Source organism: Acanthopagrus latus, chromosome 4 (genome assembly GCF_904848185.1).
Source record: "Acanthopagrus latus isolate v.2019 chromosome 4, fAcaLat1.1, whole genome shotgun sequence".
NCBI classification, from domain to species: domain Eukaryota; kingdom Metazoa; phylum Chordata; class Actinopteri; order Spariformes; family Sparidae; genus Acanthopagrus; species Acanthopagrus latus.
In genome coordinates, this window is record NC_051042.1 from 4,844,406 (window position 1) to 4,871,469 (window position 27,064).

The window sequence follows — 27,064 nt, forward strand, 5'->3', positions numbered from 1 at the left end:
TAATGGTTCTTGTCAATTTTCACATTGGTTGGTTTTGCATCTCTGCCTCTCTGTCATTTGAACTGGCTGATTTACTGAGCAGGACCCCATCAGTCCTCAGCAGGGTGAGCTGTTTGCAGTTTACTCAGTGTACAACAGAGGTCAGTAGAAGCTGCTCTTGCATGAAGTTGGCACATCCTCTCCATCAGAGCTGGTCTGTCACACTGAATGCTGTGGACTAAAGTTTCCCCAAAAATGCTGCAGTTGTGAAAGTCTTTCTTTAAGCTACCATTAACAAACAGCTTGTATCTTATTTCCACCCAATCTGATTCAGCAAACCTGCAAGCACAGGCGTGCTTTATTTATGCTGGTGCATTTTATGCATGACAGTTTTGCTGAGGGGAAAAAAAGTTCCTCCTTCCGTCTTCCCCATGTTTCCCTCATTGATTTTGGCGCTGCTTTGATGTGAATCTGCGCCAGAAGTGTCACTTAGATAAATCACTGTTAGTCCAAGCTGGCATAGCTCGGCACTGGTGACAGAAGGGAGAATTCCACGCGGATCAAATAAATACAGATGTGAAGTAATTAGTTGTATTCCCAAGGAGCCTATTGTGGGCATGTTAAAGATGCTCGGGATCAGCTGGCTCTCCCAGCAGCAGCTTTTATCAATTTAAACAGGAACAGAAACTAGGTGGGTCACAACCCATGTGGCTTTTGATGAGTCACATGTCCAACACGCAGGCCGGGGAAGTAGACAAGGTGAATGTCTGAAGTGCTTGACAATATAAATACGAGCTGGCAGCTGTAATTAACAAAAAAATTGCCTCTCCTTTTATCACTTTGTTAAATCAGGCAAATATTCCTTGATGTATTGAAGTTTTTCTGAAACTAGTTTTATAGTGTTCGTAGCCATGACAGTGGAACAGCTCAACAACAGGTTTTTGCATGCTAATTTTGATGGCTATCACATAATTAATTTCCCTTTTATTTAACCTTGATTCAGCCAATCTCAGAGCATTTTTTTTATTACAGTGTCATGCTGCATAGCAAAGCAGGTCTTAATTAGTGGAGCTGACAGAAAGTAGAACACAAACAACAGGAGAAGCAGACAGTCGCAAACGGAATTTGTGGGGTTGCAACAATATGAGATTTCATCACAGTATTGCACAATATTATAATTGTTGTAAGTTACAATGACCATTCACAAAATAGAAAACAGAAGGATTTTTTGGTTAAACAAATGTTTTGGTATGATCTAAAAAAAATATCATATCCTGCCAGACATGAAGTATAATTTTTTAACAATACTATCATGTTAGAATTCAACACCACAGTTAAGCACTGTGCGACTATCTTTCCATTGTGTGTTTTGGACCTGGGAAACAATTCCTGCAGCACAAACTGCATTTTTCAAAAAAAAAAAAAAAAAAAAGTTAAATCAAAAACCTCATTGCTGTTTTTTCTAACAGCCGAATCCCAGTTAGCAAGAATTAAGCTGAACACAACATGCTAATGTTCTTGTATAATAGAGTTTGCACTAAAATGCTGTAGCTATGGTGTATTGTGATATTCTGAGAGGCGCATTTATGACAATTTATGTAACCCACGCTTTGATCTTCACTCAACCATAAACACACTGGAAACAGTGCGGCTCTAAGTGCGTTATCTTATAACAAAAGGAGTGTACGTTTGCCACATAACACTGCCATTAGGATTAATGCCACTTCCTTGTGAAATTGAAACCCACTTTTTTTGCTCTCGCAATTATAGGCCCCTTCAGGAGGGGACGTATTTATGCCCAGCAGTTAGCAATGCATTGATTTAATACGTTTCTAATCAGGACATACAGCTTCAGGGCCTGAAATGTTAATTTTTCCTGCTGCTTACAAAGTAGCCTTTGATTTTCTGTCACGGCAGTAATTACAGTGTTTTGCCACTAGACAGAGAGAGAGCTTTGTCTCGTCTAATTATGAGGTAATCATTGTTGTAGTGCCAGCATGTTGTTTTCACCTTTTTGTTAATACTATTTTTATTTTATCTTACAGCTTCCGGCTGTTACCTTCCCATCTGATTCACACTGTGACACTGTTAACACTGTGTGTGTGTGTGTGTGTGTGTGTGTGTGAGAGAGAGCGAGTGTGTATATTTGGAGTGTAGTAGCCTAGTGACTGTAATTGTTGTGGTATGGGTGCTGTTAATTACTGGAGTAAACGGTTGAATCACGGCCAGGGCCCTTTGTGGTTGCAGAGTGGCGGGCAGCAGCAGAAAGAGACAGAGGGCTGGAAAATTGTTTTTACCATCTGGGGACGGAGAGAAGGGGAAGCAGAAAGGAGAAAGGGGGAACAGCGGCAGACAGAAAGGCCCGATTGGTGGCCAGAGCCTAAGGGTCTTGGGGTCCATATGGAAGGCAACACTTTGCCTTGCGCTTTATTGCACACCTTGCTGTTTTAATCAATGGCAAGCCTGTTCACAGTGCCTAGAGCAGCAGTGGTTGTTTCTCATTGTCTCACTGCTACTTCCACTTTTCCTGCTCCACTACACCCCAACACTTCTTACCAAATCTCTGAAGAGCTGTGCAGCACTTTCAACCCTTTTTGAAAGCAGGGGAAGTGGATGTGCTGCGAGGAAAACGGTTTGCACTATGTGTGAGGTAAAAGCTCTTATTTTGTAATGATGATTTGATACGCTCTTGGCTCCTGCCTGCGCTGCTCTAATTTCCCAGCAAATCAGGGATAAGAATCTAGACGCCTGCTGTGTTTGGAGTCGTTTCTTAAAATGGAGGACACCCATTCCATCTGAATTCCATTTGAGTGTTGAAAGTAATGGGATTAGGCTACAAAAGGCGTGTTAACACCGAGACATGCACTAATAACACTATAAAAGTGCCAGCCAGCAGTGGTCTGACTCCCTCGTAACCCCACCCTGTTTGCAAGCAGCGTTGGTAATCACCCCCCTCAGACTGAGCACCATGTAGAGGAGAGGAATCAGGCCTTGGCTATGTGGGAGGTTGAGTGTTTGATTTTATCACAGAGCTCTTGCAGGAACATCAATATTTCATTAAATTAGACCCATTTTTGTTAAGAACACACAAATCGGGTAAAGCTACCTGTTTGAGATGGAAGACCTGCTGTTTTAGTTTCATTGCACAAGCAACATTTTAGATAAGCACGAACAGAACAGCAATCAGACAGTGGAGAGCTGGACCATATGTCTTGCATATGGTATAACAAATCCATTTGAATACCAGTTCATGTTGTGTGCAGTGATCAAGGTCGATTCTATATGTGACGCATATTACATCCGACTCATGCGCCAGAATCCATTTCTGGTGATGTTAGTTTTGTTGTCGATATGTTGAAACTGTATGTTGAAACTTAATGTTTTATTGTCTGACGGATACTAAATTCTTGGTCCAAATACAGATGTTAGGGAATAAAAAACACTGAAAACAAAATGTAATGTGACTCTTATAATGTGGTAAGCAAACACTTCTAAGTAATGCAACAGAAGCAGGATATATTAATGTTTAACAATAAACGACTGATTAATTGAATGATTATTATTAACACAGAAGTAGTAAACATCACTGTGAATTTAATAGTTAAAAATTACTCAAGTGTCTTTTTCTGTGTTAGAATCTCAAGAAAAAAAAAACAGCCAAGAAAAGTAAAAGTAAAAGTAAAATCACCAGGTTCTAGTTACTTCATTTACACTTTTAATTTTATGTTGCAACAACGCTGTGCTCATGGTCCTGTTTAGGTATGAAAACCACTTGCTTATGGTTTGGAAAAAGATCCTGCTTAGGTCTAACATATCTAGTTCTGTTGCCACAAACAAGACTGGAAATTGTCCTGTCGTCTCCTCAAATATATGCAACGGTTTCACACTTGTAAATCGTCAAATGCTGTCTTGATCCATGGTCACCACCATCTACTCCTCCTCCAAACATTAAAGTCAGTTCAGACATGGGTAGAGATGTACCTCTTCTAGGAAGTAATTCTTAACACAATATCCAGAAATAATGCAGGACTTGTGTTGTTGTGTGACTTTGCACTGAGAATGTAGCCACAACAGCAAGTCACTTTTGGAAATGTTGAGAGTTGAGACAATGAGGAGACGTGGATTCACTTCTTCACAAAATAACTATGTTGATAACTGATTTATTAATAGCTATTTGATGCTGTTCTTAAGTAGCTTTCGGATGTAAGTAGATGCAAAAGTGATTACCGAGGGATTAATCATCCTGCTTACTTTAACCTGAGCATGCAAAGTCAATAATGGTCAATAGTGAGTAACTTTAAATGTACTACACAGAGTTTAAAGCTGGTCATGAAATAGTCACAACTCAAAACTGTTGCCTCTGTCCGACCTATGTAATTAAAAGAAGTGAAGATTGGCAATTTCTATATAATAGTTATATTCATTCATAACGGCCATCATCAGGTCAGATTCCATCTTATCTGGCTTGAAGAAATCATCAAATTAAAACAATTTTTTCATGGCCGAGTGCTCAGGATGAATTGAGGAGTGTCACAGCCAGAAGAAAGAAGCTGCTCTGAGCCTGGTGGCATGGCACTAAAACAAATTTGATCTTTTTTCACCCTCATCATCCTCTCAACGACGCTGAAGGTTACTTCAACTGTGGGTAACTAAGAAACCAGCCGGGGTGTTGTTGAAGAAACCAGTACTGTACGCACCCCCACCCTCCTGTTGATGTCCTGAAGCTGAATAAAGTTCACAGCTGAGCTTTATAACATCCTTTGGAGAGAATATTTAAAACAAACCTCACCATCCCTAGAAATTCTGATTAGTCTGTACTGCACTCTGTGATTGGCCGGCACGGCTGCATGATGTCATCCAGACGTCTACATGGTGCAACGAACGGGATGTTCCACAGAAACAGGATTCGGCATTATGTCTACTTCCAGCAGTCGGAGTGTGACAGCCTGCTCTGTCTCTCCTCCACTTAAACTGACACTGTAAGTGTTGTTCGGCTCGTTGTACCACAACCTTTGCTATTACTTGGATTTGTGATTAAATTTAGCAAAGTGCTGCCGATAGCCGAATTGTCCAGCCACTCTCAATTACTGTCTAGGGAGGGTACCTGAGAAAGCTTAACGCAGCAATTAACAACTTAATTAAGTGCCACAGCCATTGTGGCACTTCTGGAGCCATGCAACAAGGGGCGTATTGATTGCAGGGGATTGCCAGTTGGTCCCCAATTGATCGCCCAATTGATTGGCTTGGATAGGCATTCCTCAATGACTTAGGGAAGGAGTTGGTGTGTGTTCCGTGTGGCATGAGGTGTGTGTGTGTGTGTGTGTGTGTGTGTGTGTGTGTGTGTGTGTATGTGTCTGTGCCTGTGTGATGTGTTTTGTCTCAGAGGAAGTAGCCGTCACACCGCTGTGTGACACACTGATAATGACCTGCCAGACTGGCTGCATGGCCTCTCCCAATCCCCTGAAGTGTGACACACAAGTCTGGTGTCAATCACTCACTCACTCACTCTCTGTCTCTCTCTTCCACACACACACACACACACACACACACACACACACGCACGCACACACACACACACACACACACACACACACACACACACACACACACACACACACACACACGAGCAGAATCCAAAGTAACATCTGCAGTCTATTCATTCTAAATACACCTGACAGGGACGTAGAAATAAATACACATACACACACACACACACACACACACACACACACACACACACACACAGCACAATACTATGCGAGATCTGGATATATAGGTACAAACTTTAACTACAATCACAAATAAAACCATTTTAATACTGTGCATCTTTCTGACACCACACTGATCCCCCTGCTGTGTCCTGTTAGATTCATATCTGACTACATTTAAGTCACAGTCTCTTCAGGCACTGAAGCTTTCCCAGAAACAAAGATACACTGGACTCAGATAAAGACACCAAGATAGATACGATTACAACACACACACATAAACACACTGGAAAGCACATGGATGCACCCACCAACCCACACACACACACACACACACAGATTCATTGCTCCCCAGGGAACAGTTAGGATGCAGGGCAGGGCTGGATGCAGGAGGGGAGTGAAGTGGTGGTAAGACATCAAATAAACTGTCATCTCTTATTGTGTCAGTGAAGTAATTCCCTTTTAAAGGCCTGACCCCGTCACCCTGGAGCAGCTCGGACAATTGCACAGCGCATTGGAGGAGCCATGAGGTGATAACAAATGACTCAAGTGAGGGGGAAGGGTGCTGCGCTGGACTCACCCCGGACCAGTTACTGCACTTCACCAGGTAAAGGATGTGTCCAAATCAATTACAGACACACACTTCAAGAGTCCATTGTTTATCCTCGATCCAGAATTAAGGTGTGATAATAATGGTGATGAATCTCCAGGTTATTAAAAAAAAATGCTGAGGTTTATCTGAACATTACAGAATGTTTTGTAAATGTGTTTTAAATTCTCTAGCGTAGCTTCCTTTTAATTTAAATGCATTACACTCCTAGTTCTTCATCTCACCACTAGGGTGTAGTATCATCTGGACACACTTGAAGATGGCTTTCAATAAGACACTGACTTCCTGATGGCAAAATCACTCACAGCCTCCAGGATGCTCACACAGTGCTAAGACTGAAGTCTGTGTAACGACACTTGATTCTGAGGATTTATGGCAAAAGTGACGGCTGTGTGTCGTGTGTGTGTGTGTGTGTGTGTGTGTGTGTGTGTGTGTGTGTGTGTGTGTGTGTGTGTGTGTGTGTGTGTGTGTGTGTGTGCGCGTGTGCGTCTGAATGTGTACATACATGTCAGGGTGCCTGACAGGCTCAGCTCTCCCTGCACCTGCTGCGGTTCTGAGGTGGTCAACTCATGACCTGTAATTACATTGCTACTTTGCGCTCACGTCTCACTGGAGTAGTTTGGTCTCGGACACTTCTATTACCTTACTGCAATACCTCTGTTGCTCTCACCGGCACAGCAAAATCATGATGACAGCCCAGGGAATAGACTGATTCAAATTTTACTACATGTGCTACAACAAAGTGTGCCAATATAAAGGCTTTACAGGGAAAACACAAAAACTAATATTTTTATGTCAAGTGTAATTCCTTTTATGTCATTCGCATACTTAATAACATACATGAATTCAGGGAGGAAAAAATTCAGCCCTAATTGTCGTGCACATTCATAGACAGGCTTGTAAATTCTTCATTTCAATATGCAGACATTTCAATACTTAAACAAGGGACGCAGCAAGGCCAACAACAAAGCCACACACATCCGTTGAAAATGGTCTGCATCAATTTGCATTCAAACTTGTTGTAAGATAGAGAAGAGCAAGAGATCTATCTATTGGGCCATATTTGAAGGTTGTGTCCGGGTCGCATATGTTTGCCCTTGTATAGCTCTGTCACATTGTGGCGTAACGGAGCCTCAGCTGCAGGATTGCAGTTTTTAATGAAAAAGTGGGGGCCGCCACATCCAGGTAAGACCCCTGGAGGTTGTATTTCCAGGGCTTTGTTATATTCCACAATGAGGCAGTGCGGACACACGCTCAAGCACACACGCACACACGCAGATTTAACCAGACAATAACACCTACTGTAGTGGCAGACAACACATGTATTTCCCTGTTAAAAAGCAAACATTGGTAGATACATACAGAGGACAGTTTTAGATATCAAATGTCTTAAACCCTCTTTCAATTATAGGTTAGTATATGTCCATTAAATAGCACTTTGTTAATAGAAGAAAATCTGAGTATTTTTGGTAATAATCTGAAATGGCAGCCAGACAGCATGGAGACCTTTGTGGGCTTGTTGCCGTGTTCAAGGCCAGACTTGTTCAGTCGGGATACTTCTGGTTAAAATGCCTCAAAACTGTATAATTCACCTACCCCAATAACATTCATTTGTCTCATTTTAATGGGTTTTGTGTCAGCAGAAATAAAAACTTAGTGATAATAACAGATTACCCTCACACTTAATGTATTAACTGATTTTTGGATTTTAATGTGCAAACCTGTTTTTTTATGCAGTAGTTTTTTTTCTTCTTTGTTTGAGCATAAGGTTTTACATTCCCATTCTAACCACCTACTCTCCGTTACTTTTTTACTGACTGGCATCCGAGTTGACACATGATAATCCTAACAATTTAATCCTTAAGTGGATGAGGAAACTGCTTTTATAGACGTGAGGGCTTATCATCAGCAGTATCAAGTGGACCCCTTTGAAATCCACCCAAAGCACCTTCAGAGGGTTCATCACACTTATTGTTAGCCAACAATGTGTCACCCAGTAATTTTCAATCAAACCATCCATCTTAAAATAGGACAATGTCAGCTGACCATCCCAGGCTGAAACTGTTTACTTAGCAATTCAGAAACTGCGGTGCGCCCCCCGTAGACAATGACAGGACAACTGGCCCTGGCAGCTCAGAAATTATTGGCAAGTGCGGCAAATAATTAATGAAGCTCAAATCTGTAGTCTTGTCTTGAACCCAGACAGTTTGTGTATCACTCACAGCCGGTTTCAGTGGCATGACGCGCCATAAAAAATATATATTTTCGAAGATATCTAGAAAATTTCTCATGAGGCTACATGAGACAGGAAGTCACTAACATTGTGATTCAGCAGTTACAGGTACATCCAATTATTACACAATGAATAACATCCATTGTTTACTCGTGTAAAAGCTTTTGCGAACTCACAAATTTTACATCCGAAAGTGTTTTTTAAAGTGCATCCCTTCACGCTGACAGTGTAGCTTAAATACACTCTGTTCTGCAGGTGCTACAGAGGGAATTGGAACCGTGAAAACGCTGTGCAGCCAGTATTGGTTATAGTGAACAGAAGGTCAGACAATAGACAGAAGGATAAAGATTTGAGTGTGTTGGCAGGCGGGAGAATCTCATCTGACAGGAAGGACCAACACACACCAACCCCCACGACAACTTTCCACTGACTCACCACAGTATCAGGTATGTTGTCAGCCATAAATTAGACCAAAACTACGTAGGTGCTAACAGCCCTTACATGATTAACCACAACCTGTAAGTAAGTGGCTACCCACACCACATCCTGATCACGACACCATAATAACACAACATTTTATTGATTCATAATTAGGAACGGTTTCTCCTCTAGGGAGGTCAGAGGTCCGGTTAGTGACAGCACAGTTTCCTGATTATCTGGGTTTAGGGAAAATCATTCAAATATCTTTTTTAGACCTGTAACAGTTCATTGACTAATGAGTTATTTAACGACACAAAATAACTTACCAACTATTTTTATAATAGATTAATCCTTAAAACAACTTTTCATGCAAAAATGGCAGAACATTGTGTTTTTAGGCTCTCAAATATGAAGGTTTGTAGCTTTAAAACAAGACATTTAAAGACCTCTCCTTGGACTTTGAGAAACAGGGAGGTTATTGACTATTTTCTGGCATTTATTAGAATTATGTTAGTATGACATAATTGTCACATTAATTGATAATGGAATAATTGTCAGTTGCAGCCTGAAATAATTTAATCACTAATAGTTTTGCTCACAATAATCCTTTTAAGGATCGTGCTGATATAAATGTTTAATGCTATGATAATCTTGGTCCAAATTATCACATTATTTTCATAATATCTTGGCAATTATTTCATGTTAAAATGCAGTTAAAAATAACGAAACCTGCGTGTTTCATAAAGGATACTTACATCATTTAAATTTAAACTTCTTTGATTGTTAAGCATTAAACTTCAAACATATATAATGTCTTACATGTCTGAATTAAATTTAAATTACATTTTTGAACACTCAGTAATTTAATACAACATTGTTAAAATGTTCTCTGGAAAGCAACACTTCAAAACACCAATTCACATAAAATAAAGGCACATTCATTCTGTTCAATCTATAATTTCTTTTCTTTATTACTTTCACTGTTCAGCTCTTTGTGTCGGGCTTTATATGACATGTGAGCAGTGACCATGATGAGTTCTTTCACACACCAAAGGTCAGAGGCATCACTTACAGAAAGAGAAGGACCCCCAAACACTCACTAAGTCATTTGCCTCATTCTCCATCAATTATTGACAAGCAGTTGTCAGTTGAAAAGGCGGCCAGACTTTCCGTTGATCTGTTTGATGAATATTTCAGCTGACAAACAGGCCACCTGACACTCTGCATCACAGCAATGTGTGGTTTGAGGGAAGGAGCTCATCTTGGCCACAGTCATGCACATATGCATGTATATACAGTTACAGTGGTGTTGTTGTTACTCTCCTGTTTTACTTAATGTTTATTTGCATTGGTTTTACCTCTGGACTATGTCACCTTTTTGTTTCAACTACAAACTACATATGTGTCCACTTTAAGTAACTTTTCAAATGCAGGAATTTGACTTCTTACCCTATTTTTTTTATGCTCTTCGTGACATCATCATGGATTAATCAGCCAGAAATAGTTGCTTTAACAAATCATTTAATTTGATATGAAAGTGCATCAGCAACGGGCCAATTTCTGTGTGTATGAATCCAGTATTTCCACAGACTTCCACAAAGGACTTAAGCAAATTGAGCAGAGCAAAACGACGCAGTTTGTCGCAGTGCTGGACTGAAAAGTTGTCTTCAACCCAGCCAAACATTTTATAATTTTGTGAAGAAAGCGGACATCTGTGAGACCATAAAAAATATCTTTGAAGAGGTAGATAAAGTATCTTTACTGATATAACCTAGAGCCTGCTGTGATCAGTAAGGGGGCTGGGCTTCCACATGGCTTTTGCATGGAGAAATGCATCATGGAAATCATCAGTATTCTTGAAATCAACAATTTTAACATTTTTAACAATAAAATTAATTGGCTTTTCCATGAAACTACCAGCTCTATAATGCATGAAAGGCAGAGTGAAATATTGTATGGCTTTATGCAGTTTTGTCTTGATTTTATCATGTGAAAACATAAGCATGTAGCCACATCCTGAATTCAATAAAGTCACTTGACCACAGCATGAAAGAAGAGTCAATAGAGCTCCGGTGAACTGGTGATGTGTTATTTATGTGAGGCTCGGGTCAAAAGAGGCCCGTATGAAGGAGACACACCCCATAAATTTTTCGATGGCCCCTATGAGCAGGTCAGGAAGGCGCCAATATTTCCTCTTTATTAGAAACAACAGAAACAACATGCAGCTATAAAGGGGACCTCAGAGGTGAATCGGAAACATGGGGAATGACAGGGAAAGCATGTGGCTCTGAGAGCTGAGAGGTAGTCACACAATCCATTTTGTCCAACCTGCTCGTCCGTGTATGGGTGCATTTCCTCATAACTCTCACACCAATGACTCACAAACTCTCCATGCTTCATCACAGGTCAACTTGGAGATGAACTTTAAAGGAAGATGTAACAAATGACCGCAGCCTCTCAGGCAATTCATGTCTGCTGAAGTGCCATAACCCTCTACATATCCTGACCTCAATTTGGAGCCTGCGCGTTCGAAGGCCCATCTGAGGGGAGATGGTATCGATCTGAGCAGCGACTCTGGCAGCATCAATAAACAACAGGCTTCAGGCTTCAAGGCTGAGGAGACACATCTCTATTTCAGCCCGAGGCTTTGCATCTGGATACCTGAGTTGGGACGTGGCCCTGGACAGATGGTGGGACACGTTTTTCTAACTGAACTCACAGCAGGTTCAGCCCCTATTGAGACCAAAGCCAGTGATATATTCCCTGCTGTTGGTTCGAAACAAGGTAAATAAAGCCTTAAAGAACAAGCTCACGCATTTCTATGTTGAATAATTACCATTAATGTTAAGGGGCATTGTAAATAGAAAGCTACCAAGTAACAGTCAATATCTGCAAGAACGATCAATACTTAACCAGCAGACAAATAGTATTTCAAGATCTTCTATATCAGCATTACAGTGAAGGAAGACAGTGCTGACTTTGGCTCATTAGTCAATAAGTACAACAAGCCAACCAATACATTTGACAGAGAGTAATGAAATGATAATCATCAGAGGAGGAGATGGAGAGGGGAGAGGACGTGAACACAGGCTGCATTTGGACACTTAGTTACACTCAAAAACACCCATAAATAACAATAAAACTACAGTAAATAAATAATGGGCAATCTTGCTGTGCAATTTAGTTGCTGTCTTGTTTACTTGATTTTCCCTGTTTGCTGAGAAAGTTAAATAAGTGTGCCTCATATATTTAGAGTCAAACTGAGCTCACTTTGCACTAAGCAGCTTGTCAATAGGAAGAAAAGAGGTACGGAGCGAGAGAAGAAGTCTGATAAAATAGGTTTTAATTACCAGACAGTGAGTGCTGGCCTTCCTTTTCCACTTTCCCCTCCCAGCCAAGTCAGGAGTTTGATTTCTGATAATGTGGATTGCTGACTGGGCTTCAGCCTAGTTGCCCCTAAAGCAGAAGGCCCTAACGTCAAGTCCTGAGAGAGTGTGTTTGACAAAGTGCCATATAGATCCTCTGCTTCTCATCAGAGGGCAGTGCTGTTGGAGGCATTAATCAGAACGCTTGATAGCCCGGCTCTGTTGTTCCCCTTTACTCTGCTGTAACAATAAGGCAAGGTAATAATTTCGGGCATTACAAGTGTTGGTACAAGTGTAAAAGATTCGATGCATGTACAAGCAGATCAATGCAATGAACTTGTAACCTCAGACAGACAGACAAGCAGATAGAAGGAGTCTTTAGACTGACACAGATAGACAGACAGTGTTGGAAAGTACTGTAAACCAATCATAATGTTTGTTTACAATAACTTCTGTGTAGAAAACTCCAGAATAACACACTTACGTAAAATTCAGTTGCCTTTTTATGATGTTATTTAAAAATGTTATTTTGCATTTTCCTTCACTATATTTATTTGCTAACTTTGGTTAGTAGACACTCTCCAGATTGCATGATGCATTATAGCCAGGCTGATAATTGGTTGACCCTCAGTATACAGTATTTACATGCTGTACATGGAAATGAACATATAATTAACTTTTACTTACACTTTTTATACTTGTGTACATTTAATTACTTCAAGAATTTCACTCAGGTAATATTCGCATGGGTGACTATCACATTTACCAAAGTGATTAACACCATATTCTTGATTTTACTCAAGTATGACTTTTGGTGCTTGTACTTTAATTGAGTAATTTCTTTCTGCATAGTTCAAAGCCACTGAATATACAGGTAAGTATCATACATTTTCCTTTAGTTTGTTGACTTTGGTAATCATTTACTTTGCAGGTTAAGATTTAATGTCTGATTCAAATGAAATCTGACACAAAACATAAATTAAACTTTGCTTTTTCCCCATTATGTTTTCATGCATGTTTGTTAAAGACTGTCACCAACATTTTATTATTGATATTGTGAGGTTTTATTGTATTTATGTAGGATGTTTAAAAAATATTCCAAATCAATAAGTATTATAAATCTTATCAGTGGCATAACATTTTCTTTAAATGACAAGTATTTCTTGCGGTTATTTATGGGACAACAAGAAGTACTTATCAGAAAGAAAGAGAAAGAGAAAAAGAGAGAGAGAAAGGCTTTCCTTACCTTTTAAACAAGATGGCAACAACTGATAGTGAAGTTCAGCATGAGGCCAACCACAGGTGGAGACTTTTGTTTTTGCAGCCAGTGAAACTGAAGCTACTGCAATGACTGGCACAGCACACCTCTCACTGATATTGTTTTCAAGTCCCACATACCCAGCCAGATCTGAGCAACTGGGGGATGGAACAAGCTTAAACAAGTTCTTATCATTACACAGAACCTCGGTCAACAGACTTGAGTATCAGCTGTGTGAGCGCGGTAAATTCACAGAGAAAGAGATTTAATTTTGCCCAGAGATCAATGTCTTGTTCTTGGAACTGCAATCAGAGCCCTTTGGTGAGTGGCCAGAGCGACTGATGCAGCTCCTCAAACACAAGTCGAAATCAACACTGATGTTAAGGGCCCCTTTGTTTTACCTTCAGTTATACACGACTGACTTGTGCCGAGTGAAAAGCTTTAAATACTAACACAGTGTTAACGTTGAGTGAAAGAGGCATGAACTTCTTTGAACATTTGAAAAGCCATGGTCATGAGTTCTAAAAGAAAAAGTAAGTGAATTGTTTGTACTGTAGCTGTATGTTTCTATGAAAATGAGGACTATTCATACAATATATCGATTGAATAATTATCTAAGGTCAGTTCTAAAAAGAATATTTACCCTTTAGACTACTCACCCATTATATCCTCAGAAAGCTCTTTTAAGCTCAAAATTGTACTCTCTTATCAAAACTGATCTCACATCAATGTCATGTCAAACAAACTCTCAACTCTCTTCAATGTTCAGTTCATGTCTACAAACAAAAATATAATATAGGGTTTTTCTATAAGTGAACACTCTCAAAGTGCAGACTTTCTCAACCAAAGTGCACAATTTCTCAAGCAAAGTGCACAGTTTTAGAATAATTAAAAAACACTTAATACTTTTAAACTTTACTTTTTCTCAGCAAATCCACAACTGCAATAACCATTGTGACCAGCTGTTCTGTAGGCAGCTGAGTTTTAAACTTTAAAAGTATTAAAAATAATTTGCCTTCACTGTAAAATATGTTTTTTAATTATTATAAAAGTGTGCACTTTGATAGAAAAACCCTATAATATACAATAGCATTTTTTCTCTTACCATGCATGTTGCTTAGTGGGACTTGTGGCATTCCTTGCCCTCAACAATCCTTTTCAAATCTGGTTTATAGTCAGTTGTTGCCACTCTAAGCAATTCCTTCACATGTGTGTCTGTCAGAACAGAGCGATGCTTTGATTTCACATGTTTCAGGGTAGAAAACAGAGACTCGCAGACGTATGTTGACCCAAACATTGACAGTATCTTCAGCGCAGCCCGTTTGACATTTGGGTACTTTTCCATTGGCACACTTTTCCAGGATTCAATGGTCCCTTCTCTCAAAGCAGGTTTCAGTTGGTCCTCTTCACAAAGATCGATCATCTCCAACTCAGCTGCAGCCTCATCTGTGACCAGCGGTGTTTTCAAACAGCCCGTCTCCGCATTAAACGGGTCAACAATGAATGTAATCTGTGGCCTTTTCAGTTGAAGATCACGGAACCGGGTCACAAAGCTTTCGTACAGGTTTTCAACCATTGTTGCATATCTGGCTGTTTGCTTATTCAGGACGGTGTTGGTGACTTGCCCACTGGCTTTTAGCAGAATGGGAAAATGCGTTAAATCTTTCTTCTGAATATGCGTCTTGAACAGCTTCAATTTGTTGGCGAACGCAAACACACTTTGCACCAGGTCAGGCAGTATTTTTGACTTACCCTGCAGGGTCAGGTTCAGTCTGTCCAAGTGGCACAGCATGTCGACCAAAAAAGCCAGATCCATAGTCCACTTAAGGTCTGAGAGCTCGGGATAGTGCTTATCCTTCTCTTCCATGAACAGTTTCACAGCATCCAAAAGCTCAAAGAAGCGACAAAGTACCTTACCTTTTGACAGCCACCTCACAGTGCAGTGCAGCGGCAAGTCACCTGGAAGGGATTGGTCCAGCTCAGCGATGAGGTTTTTGAATTGTCTGTGGTTTAGCGCATGTGTGCGAATGTAGTTGACAATTTCCATCACAGGCTTCATGACGTTATCTAAATTCAGTGATTTAGACACGAGTTGCTCCATGTGGATGATGCAGTGGAAATTCCAAAACTCTGGAAAAGTTTGCACAGCCCCACAAGCCCGTTCACAGATCCGATCATGGCTGGCGCTCCATCCGTGGCTATCGCAGTTAGTTTCGATATGGGCAGATTTGCTTTTACAAATGCAGCCACCATTGTTTCTTTCACATCTATGCTACGGGTTCTGTCTTTTAATGGCACAATATCAAGGAGTTCTTCTTTGATCACACAATCTTTTGACACAGACCGTGTAAATATTGCCAGCTGAGGCTTGTCTTGTATGTCACAACACTCATCCAATGCAACGCTAAAATACTCACAGGCTTGAAGGTCGGAGTGCAACTGTGATTCAATAGCCGTGTTAATGTCTGATATTCTGTGTTCAACCGTGTGGCGGGAAAGTTGGATGTCTGATACCATTCGTTTTAGTTTGTCGTTTTCAGGAGACAAGATTTCAACTATGTCACTGAGGCATGTTTTGATGAACTCCCCTTCATTGTATGGCTTTTTAGCCCGTGCGATGTTCCAAGCAAGTTTATATGATGCGAGCGTTACGGTCTCTGAGTGCTTCATAAATTTTTGGAACACTTGTGTCTGCTTTTCTGCCTGACCTTTCAAAGTTACCAACTTGTGCTTGCGAAGTTCAGTCCCCTTTGGAAATTCCTGGTCGATGTTAGCATGGAGTGAACTGAAGTGCCGCTGAAGATTTGAAGCCTTGAAATGCACCAATGATGCTTGACATATAAGGCAGAATGGCTTGCCATTACGTTCAACAAAAAAAAAACAAACTCTCACACTCTTTTAAAAACATCCTGTGTTCATCTTCATATTTTCGTTTTGCTGTGCATTTTTTCCCTGCCATTTTGACAGTGAATTTGGTAGGCCTACACACTACTCAACGAGTTTCCCTCCAAGTCATTTGCGTCAAACGCGGATGCGCGTGATATGCACGGACTGTAAAAAACACACAAACACCAAATTCGACATGAATGTAAGAGCCGCACGAAACCGGGCAAAGAGCCGCATGCGGCTCGGGAGCCGCGGGTTGGCCAGGCCTGCTTTAAATACTAACACAGTGTTAACGTTGAGTGAAAGAGGCATGAACTTCTTTGAACATTTGAAAAGCCATGGTCATGAGTTCTAAAAGAAAAAGTAAGTGAATTGTTTGTACTGTAGCTGTATGTTTCTATGAAAATGAGGACTATTCATACAATAAAATCGATTGAATAATTATCTAAGGTCAGTTCTAAAAAGAATATTTACCCTTTAGACTACTCACCCATTATACCCTCAGAAAGCTCTTTTAAGCTCAAAATTGTACTCTCTTATCAAAATTGATCTCACATCAATGTCATGTCCAGCCAAAGCATTCCAAGGTCGCAACAATCTCTTTTGATCGAGCGTTCAATAATTCCAGTTCAGTATGAAAGGCTGAGCTGTATACACAGACAGATAGTGTTTCACTCCGTGCTGCCTTCAAGCACTTTTCTTCACAAAGCTTTTCAGTCTATCGCTTTGTCGTTCAAAACAAATTCATAATTCATAATCAGGGTGACATCCTGGTTTTGTCAGGAGTGTATGTTGACAACAGTGACACAAAGAATGTATTCTAAATATTTTAACTTACATTTTTCATGAGGCAATATTCAGAACGTATTCACCTTCAAAAAGTTAAATAAACCATGAAAACATTTGATATCAGTTTAATTGTATAGCTGATGGTTCTAGGTCAAACGAAGTTCTGTACGGTCTTCATATCCAGAGGGCTGCGCAAAGTGTAATAAAGGACGACATAAATTCACAGGTCACAAGAAAATAAGTAAACGGTGAGCGTCAGTAGAAGTTAACAACAAAGCGGGATGACGATTATCGGCTAAACATGTGACCAAGGTCCATGTGACAAGAAAGTGAAACGTTAGCATTATCTAGCCAACTATGATTAATATCAGTATGTGATTGTCACAAATGAGCAATGTTGATCTCTGTCTTCATATTGTGTTTGTGATGTGGCTTTTGTGTTTGTGTTTTCTGTTAATGGATACTGCTTGTGCTGAACCTGCAAAGTGTTTTGTAGTTGCGGTTCGTTCAGCATTTCTTGGCCATGAGTAAATGTAGTCTCAGTCGCCGTAGACTCCATCTCGTAAGTAGCAGTGGTGACTTAATGAAACATGCCGTTACTTTGAGTAAACTTGTGGATTTCCCGGGGTTTGAACACCAAGATGAGAGTGCTTACTGAGAGGAAATCAACAACTTTGCAGAGTGGTGCAAAGAAAACCATCTACTGCTCAATGTCAGCAAAACCAAGGATCTAACTGCTGCAGAAAAAAAGACGCAAAGACAGACAACTGTGTCTACATCAGTGGAGCTGAGATGGAGCAGGTGAACAGACATAGCTTCCTTGGAGTTACCATCCCTGAGGTCCCTGATCATGGTCATCGCACATCACCACCCTGGTTTAAAAGAAGAACGGGAAAGGCCAAATGAAGCATCCTGACTGGAAACATCACAAATCGGCACTGTTCGTGCAGAAGCCAGGACAGGAAGGCTCTACAGCGAGTGATAAAATCCACCAGAACATCACAGGTACCATCGACGGAGCTCAAAGGATACTAAAACAACTCCCACTTCAACCTGTCTGCTCACCCTGCTGCTGTCAGTGTACACAAGATACAGAAGTATCTGCTGCCATACCACCAGACTACAGAGCAGCTTCATTCCCCAGACTGTGAGACTCCTGAACTCATCCTCAACATCAACACTTAACACTGCATGAACTAGAAGTAGCAGGACTCAAGATTAATATATTGTTTGTTTGTTTTTTTAAACTCTTGTTTACACTTTATTGTGGGAAAGCAAGGCCATTTTACTCATTTTGTATTAGGAGGCAGAAGCACAGACTGCCATTAAGATCATGGTTTGTACATAATAATTAAAAGTGTTTGCAATATTGTGAAGATGAACTTTTTAAAGAGTGGATTACAATGCAGATGATTTCTGCTGAATAAGTGGCACAATAGCCTACATTGAGTGCATTCATGGTATTCTTTTATTATGACTTATTTGCTTTGCTTTGTTTGCAGTTGTACAATACTTGCAGTACTCACTGACATCTGGCCACTTCTTCATGGTGACAGTAGACAGTGAGAGAGTGTTAGGAGCGGGTGCTTTTATTTTGAAATGCACTGGGCGGATGTTGATTCGGAAGCGCTGTCGGAGCAGTTGTGGCTTCCTCAAAACTAGCTACATGGCTAAAAACCTCCGATAAAACAAAAAACTTCGCTTGAGACAGCGGACAAAAAACACATTCATAGCTCAAGCTGAACCGTTCATAACGTAATGACGTGAAGTCGGTGTCGTCAGTGACCGGTGACGATTCTTAATGTCCGCATCACTTCACACAAGTGTCCGGACTGAGCAGGATGCTAGCATGTGTCGTCAGCAAACCACTGCAGGAAATTAGCTTGTTAGCTTAGAGAGCCAGTGAAGTGTTATTATGAGGCTAGATTTGTCATCTTTATGCTGATACTTAAAAAAGCCTTGTAGAATGGACACCGAGGCAATAGTGATCCGTATAAAGACACCGTCAGGGGACATGGACTCGTCCGTCGACTGTCCATCTCTTCTGAACTTCAATGACTTATTGGTGAGTGTCTACAGAGCTACAGAGCTAGCTGTCACCCCTGGGTCTACTCCTGCTACACACTGTTGTACAGAAAACACAGTTTAGAGTTTGACAGCTTAAGTTTCTGTCTCAACTTGTGTGAGCAAAACAGATGGATCTTAAACTAAACTACTGAGTCATGCATCTGTGTCGTGGATCTGATTATTCTTTTATCGAAACAAACTGTCTGCATCCGTCTAGAGTTGTAAAGCTGTACTTTCTTCTATGTGACCCTGTCATCATTTCAGGTCGCCATCAGAGATGTCATGCCTGAAGCCACTGTCACGGCCTTTGAATGTAAGTTTCTGTTTCACTCTTCCATGCTGAAACATTTGTTCTCCAAGCTGTTGATCACTTGGAAAGTAACAAATCTGAAATACACCACAGTACTTTTCAAACTGATCATCTCAAAGTTTACACTACTGAGAAGTGTCTCAGTGACACAGGCTATTTGTTTGTAACTAAACCTTTGTCCTGTAATTGACAAATGTATTATCAACAGTCAAAATACTGTAAGAGACAAATCTCTCCTTACTACTATATGTGAGCCCTTTAATTATCATTCCCATAAGTTTTGGGGTTAATTAAGTTATTGTCTGTTTAGACATTTAACATTACTGAATGTGAAGAGGGCAGGAAAATGCAATCACAACAGTTGTTTGCATCATGCTCATCCATGTTCATGACAAATAATATAATGATGCTATTTAAACCAGATATAATTCTTTAATTGGGGCTTTTGCTCGACATTTTGTAATCAGTCTGTAACAGCTAGTGGTGATGATCATGGTCTGTCTCAATGCTGTAGTTTGTCCTTTTGTATTATTCATAACAACTTTCTTTGTCATATATGAACAACATCATAGCGCTTATCACCAAAAGTATGGCTGGGCAATATGTTGATATTGTATTAGTATAATAAAATGAGACTGTATATCGTATATATTAGATTTCTATAGTGTGATATGATTATATCAAGTGTTGCCTTTTCCTGGTTTTAAAGGCTGCATTACAGTCAAGCAGTGTAGTTTTCTATACTTGCCAGACATTATCACTTTTCTAGTGCTTGCCTTAATGCACTTACTCATTATATCCTCACTACTGATGATTGTTTATCATTAATTTCATTATGTTTAGTGTAATCTTCAAGTTACTACTGATGAAATAATTATATTGAGGTATTTATGGTCAAAAATATTATAATATTTAATTTTGTCATTATGGCCTAGGCCTAGTACTTATAAAGTGTTTTTCACACACACACACACACACACACAGACTCACACACACTTGTACGTGTGCATTTATCCAGTCCAAATCTTGAAATACTTGTATGTTTCCCAGATGAAGATGAAGTGGGAGACAGGATCACTGTCAGAAGTGATGAAGAACTCAAAGCCATGTTGTCATATGTGAGTATATAAATACATGAATTTGTAATGTGTCCATCATGACATCTATCCATGCCACAAACTGCATGTCTGCTACCACTGTAGCAGTCGTCTTCAAGACTGTTTCTTCATTACAAAATAGTTCTGATCAAACACTGTTCACATTAAGGTCAGAGCTCACTGTGGCCATTTCTTAGCTGCATTTCTGAACATTTTGAAAGAGTCCTCTTCCCCTCTCTGTTACCCATTCAAGGTTTCTCACGTAAACTTTAATGTTAATTTTGTGTAGATCCTCAAATCCTCATATATGGTCCAATAATGCATAATATAGAGTGTTGAATGTTGTAGAATTTGTTAAGCCCTCTGGTCAGTTCTGGGATTTAGGGGAAAATAAACAGTGTAAGACTCGACACAACATGAAACTTTGCTCGTAGTATCACCAGAGTGTCTACACATGAACACTAGCATTGATAACATTGTTTATGTACACCGAGTTTACCTAAAAGACATTTTTGAACAACTCACATTAGAAGTTGCTCTCCTCCACGTTACGTTGCATTTGGAGATTGATACTTCTGACTGGCAGGACAGCGGCTAGCGGAAGAGGCATCTGCTAATGTGAGTTGTTCTAAAACGTTCTTTTTAGTAAACTCTGTGTACACAAACAATGTTCTCAATGCTCATGTTCATGTTTAGAGACCCTGGTGAGCAAAGTTTCATGTTGTGTCGAACCTTCATAGTGTTTTAAAAATAGCGATTTTGATGCTATCATAGTAGTGCCTGTAGCACTCCCATTAGAAATGAGTTTGACCCAAAAACGAAATAATGGTAAATCTTAAAAATGCCTCTTTTGTCGTAATTATACTTTTACACAAAGGTTTGACTCAGGTACATTCACAAAAAAAAGCTTAGGTTGCATTTTTGGCGAGAGTTTTGCTTTAACCTCAGGTTATAAACGGCTTATTGGTGGTTTTCAGCCACACGCACACATGCACAAACATACGCACAAACACTTCCACTACCCATTCAGCTCCCCCACCTACTGCAGTACATTTTCATATTCCACCATACTTACTGTTCATGCCATGGACAGTAAGAGTAATGGCTTGTAATGGGTTTCTCTACGAGGTACACTGAAAGCTAAATGAACTGTCAATTTTTATTATTTATTATTCAGTACTTAAAGTTTTGCCTCATTAAAGAGCGGGGCCCCCTGGGCTGCAGAATTGTTCAAAATCTACTTTCATCTGTGGATGTCTTTTACCCCCCATCAGCTCACAATGATGCTTCTAGAGCCACAGGCACAATTTACACTCCTTGTTTTTTGTCCATTTTTATCATGCATTCACTTGTGGTTGCCTTTTAATCATTAAGTAGCATAGGGTAGTAGGGTGATTAAGCAAAAAGAGACAGCTGTTGTGCCAGTGAGCGTTGTGAAACAAGGATGGAAAAGTATTGACCTCAGCCAGCCAGCTTTATTATAAACAAACACAGCTGACTTGTTTTGAGGTAATGTTGCAGTTCTGCTTGCTGTGCTGTGTGTCCTCTTTGTATGTGAGTAGCTTTGGAGAAACTCACAGGATTGATCTAACAGTACAGTTTCAGGACCTCCATTTCCTGAGTGTGTTGGTGTATTTGCACCTTAAAATTCATTCAACAACTGAATTAAAATTAAGAAGCTACAGATTATGACAGTCCAGTGCTGCTGACCCATTGTATCAGGAAATGTGTACATGCATAAGTTAAGATCCTCTTATTATGATACCAATATAATACTTGATGAACTCAACATGTCACCAGTATACCTGTGCCTTTTTCAAAAGCAGAGCAGCTGCAATACAGCTATAGCAACCACAGGCTTAAATTGGAGCTGTCATTGTGCCAGGTGGCCAATCTTTTGTGACATCAGTTTATTTTGTCAAATGTATTTTTTTAATTAAATATCAATAACCTTGATTTTTATTAGGGATGTTCTTATCAAGTGATTTTTTTCTAGACTTTCAACCAGAAGTTTAAACTTAGACTAGTTGATCAGTCTATATATTTACCAATAACATTTACTGAAAAAAAAATTCAATGTAACTAAAGATCTGTTGGAAAATTGCCTGATATGACAACAGCATTCTCATTGTGTGAACACAATCAACAGGCAAAACGATGTCACTTAACCAATGATGTTTTAATAAATATGTAAATTATATAAGTCAAATATAGAAATGACACAGAAGACAGATTATTTCATTTTGTAATGTACAATGACAGCTCATTGTCTCAACATTTTATTCAGATGATGTGAAACATGTCATGGCGATACATTAATTCAGGACTGCGACCTGCACCTCACTCGACCCAGCACAAATATTTCGTATCCACAGTGCTGCACTGCTTCGTCCACAAATTTCAAAAGCCATTTGTACCATGAATTTTTTGGCAAACAAATTCAGGAGCCGTGTAATGGCTTTCTGCTCCTCTCGGGACATCCGAGTATACAAAAAGCTGCTGATCACCTGGAAAATACCGGGCTCACTAGAATATAATTTACACTAACCGAGTACTTTAAATGTCTTACGCAAGAGTTATGCATTTCAGCAGTCATTTGCATTTGTGTTCTGATGATTATTCTGATGTCGTGCTTGTTTGCTGTGGTTGCCATTTGGCCTCCTCAGAGACTCTAGTGGATTTTTGCCTCAGTGCTGTTAATTCCAGGTGAGCAGACAGCCATTATGTGAAATTAATAGGAATTAAGAGAAACCAGCATGTTAGGTGAAAGGTGGGATAAATCATTAGAGTCGCTCATGGTTGCCTCTTCTGTGCATGTGTTTCCGTGTGTGTGAATGTTTGTGTGAATAAATATATAACCAGACTTTAAATATGCTGTCACGACACAGTGTTTTTTCTTAGCCAACCTCGCTGCTTTAACATTGCCGAATGAAAAATTCATGCTCCTTGTTGCAGAGCAAAATTAATGCTCAAATTCTGCACTTAATTAACATCAGTCTGCAGAGGGCATTTATTGTGAAAAGTATCGCCCATCACTGAGAACATTGATTGCTACATGCTCCTGTGAGACCGACTAGTCTTCCAGGCATCTCTAATCATTGTTCGACACCTTGAAAGACAGACGCCCCTGTTCAAAGTTAAAGACTGGCCTGTGTCAGGTGCTAAAAAAAACATGTGACCTCATCCGTTCCTCGCTCAGCTCCCCCTGGAGGTAGCAGCTCTAATTCCACCATTCTTACTCCCATTTCCCCTTAGTCTGCTAATGATGATGAGACCCATTCTCTGCTCCCGCTCTCCCACTTGTCCCTCAAGGCTGAGCGATGGTATTTGGCGATCGGACACTGTTTAGTTATTGGCCAACAATGGAGAATGTCTTTTAATAACACACCTACTACAGATTAGGTGGTAATTGCAGCCTTAATCAATAAGCTAGCTGAGCGGAAAATTAAAGGTATGTGAAGCCCGACCCCCCCCACACACACACACACCCTCAACACACACAACACGTTTTTTGGTATTAGGCCCATTGTTCGGATGTGGCCTAGTGAGAACGCTGGAGGGCGAAAGCAGAGGGCTAGGAGCGAGAAGGGACCTGACAGTGATAAATAGGCCTTTTAATAACAGCTGTGCCACTTGGGTAGCCATTCTGATCCATTCCCATCCAAGCCGGCCCCATCGTCCTCCCCCTTTCCTCCCCCACAATGAGAGAGCACATTTACATATCGCTGTGATGACTTGGTAGTTCAGAGCTGATTATAAGTCAAACACATTGAACGTAGGTGTAGACTGCATAAAGACACCCATCCTCTGGAGCGTCTGACACTGACTACTGTCTGATAATGTTTGTTGATTTGGAGATTCAGAGCTGACATAAACAAAACACACACACTCACTCTCACAGTTTAACAGATGGTTTGGTTAACTGAAACATCAATTACTGCATTGCCTTGGCAAGCGTGTGAGAGACTCCAGAGCGTGTGTGCACGTGTTAGTCCTGTAGGATACGAGTGTTTGGTGAGCTGTTGACCTGGAGGAGAGAGGGGTTAATGCTACACTCCTTCAGAACAAGCCCACAGGGCATTGGTCCTCATCGGCAACAGCTTTCAGCACAGCATGCTCCCATTTTTGGGAACAGTGCAGACTAATCCTGACGTCATTCGAATAAACCTTATTGTTGGCGTAATATTCTAAAATGTTTCATCATAGTGCCGAGAAAAACTTTTAAAGTTACTAAGGATTCCTTTTTTATCTGGTCTCATCTAAATATATTTTTTAGAAAACACATTTTTAATCATTCCTTATTTATAAAACAGCTTTGATGGCTTTCTTAAAGTCCCCCTTCCGTCAAAACATGTTTTTCTTCTTGCTCCTTCAGTTGTGTGTTTGAGTTTCCCTGTGTAGAGTGAGGTGTTTGTCACTGGATGTTTTCATATTCATTGCTAAAAGTTTACATTTTCTTTTGTGTTCACTGAATATCTGATCTTTAAGGGGCGGGCCTATTAGCATGATTTGTGACATCACAAATTGTAAGCAATCCTGGTCGGATATCTGAGAATGGACTTGAAGGACTCTTGTGTTCAGTAAATTTGTAAATTAATGAGAGCAAATGTCCCGTTTTAATGTTTTTCATGTTTTAGACAACTTCGGAGGCACAATATTGCTCTCAACTATGTACTGACTTTCTTTTCCCCCTTTAGTACTGCAACACGATGAATGAACAACGCATGAATGGACTGCTGCCGGACCCTCTCCAGATTTTTCCACGAGGTATGGAGTGACATGTTGCAGTTTATCATGGATTGGTAATGCTAAAAGGCTCAATACATCTTTGTAATTAATGTGTTGACAATTAATCACAAGCAAAAGTTAATTAAATACATTAAATTATTCACACAATTTCACAAATATGGGTAAAAAAAAAACGTGCGCAGTCGTTGGCTAGAATAACACCGCAGCCTCTGAACATTAAAATTCATAGGCTCATGCTGTAGTGTTGACAGTCATTTATAAATCTACATTTATTTTGCTCCGGGGACATTTAAACTACAAGCTTGTGTTCAGGCATTGCCCAAAATCTCTAGCGTTTTGTACTTTCTTCCTGAGCTGGTTTTCACTACAAATGTTTTTTCTATACATTTACTCTTTCCCATGTTCGTATAGTTTTCTCACCACTCAAAGTCATACATAACCACTAACAGGCCCTGAGGGCAAAGTGACGAAACATTGCATTGTCTCTCTCCTTTGCTCTGCATCTGGCTCCCTCTTTCACTCTCTTTCTCTTTGATTCTGTTTTTTCTTCCTACCTCCCACCAGCTGTCTCAAGAGCCCAACATCTCAATCGCTCTCTTGTCTACAACTAATTTCAGAGTAACCTTCATTTCATTTCTTCTTTTTTTTCTTTTTTTTTCCTTTATAAAGAACTGATTCCTTTTCAGCACATTTGTAAATGGCCCAGTGATGTGTTCTACAATCTAGTCAATTACTGTTTCAGCCGGCAAGACTCCAGGGATCCGGAACATACATGGCCTGAAGGTACCTATCTCAATAATTGTTTCAGTTGCCTTACACAGAGAACGAGGGGAGGGGAGGGTGGGAAGTTGAGGCAAATGGATTGGTAACGCTGTGTTCCACTTATTGAAATGTCAATTGAAGTCAAGGCTCTCCGTTTCTTTCACACATTTTCTTGCTCCCCTCATCTATGTTTATGTATGGGGATGGAGCTTGTCTCTGTTATTCTCTAGCTCACTGGATTCTTGTTCCATTTAGACCATTAAGAGCAAGGTGTTGTGCTGAAACCTTGATCCCATTCCAGATCATTATGATCTATGCTCCTCTTATTCCATATCATAGGAAGAAGGTAAGCATTGGTTAGAGTGAGTCAATAAGGCGATGTCATTGTTCAACCATGAAATTGTCATTACAAGCCCCCGTCTGCCATTTACAAATGGCCTTCCGCAGACCTTCCCATTTCATGTTTGGCATATGTTGCTATTGAAAATCCTTGCTAATTACCATGGGTTAAATGACTTGACACCTCCTCCATCTCTCCAGATGATCCATGTTATATCCATCTCCATTTCAATAATAAAAACAGCCCCCCTCCAAATGCTTAAAGTATATCCTCTGAGGAGCTCTGGTAACAACTACTCAACTGTGTCAGTTTTTTTTAATTTTTATTTTAAGGTCAAGGGTCTGTTTTGAGAAGATGATGTTTTCCAAAAAACCTTTAGTCCTCTGGTAATCTTTCCCCTCTTTTCTCCGGTTTTAATATAAAAGTAATTGGCTGAGGGGGAGTCTTGTGCACTGTTTAAATTAGGTCTTCCTGGGCACTAATTAAAGAGA

General features: G+C 40.1%; 1 protein-coding gene across 1 annotated transcript in view; it reads left to right on the forward strand.

Moving 5' to 3' along the window:
• The first annotated feature begins 18,845 nt into the window (after positions 1–18,845).
• The window catches only part of map2k5 (mitogen-activated protein kinase kinase 5), a 60,265-nt gene continuing 52,046 nt past the window's right edge, over positions 18,846–27,064 (forward strand). Inside the window, exons 1-5 of the mRNA XM_037095915.1 lie at positions 18,846–19,313; positions 19,580–19,628; positions 20,676–20,743; positions 25,420–25,489; positions 26,214–26,254. Coding sequence (XP_036951810.1) covers positions 19,215–19,313; positions 19,580–19,628; positions 20,676–20,743; positions 25,420–25,489; positions 26,214–26,254 — 327 coding nt within the window. The 5' untranslated portion in view covers positions 18,846–19,214. The remainder of the gene's footprint in view (positions 19,314–19,579; positions 19,629–20,675; positions 20,744–25,419; positions 25,490–26,213; positions 26,255–27,064) is intronic.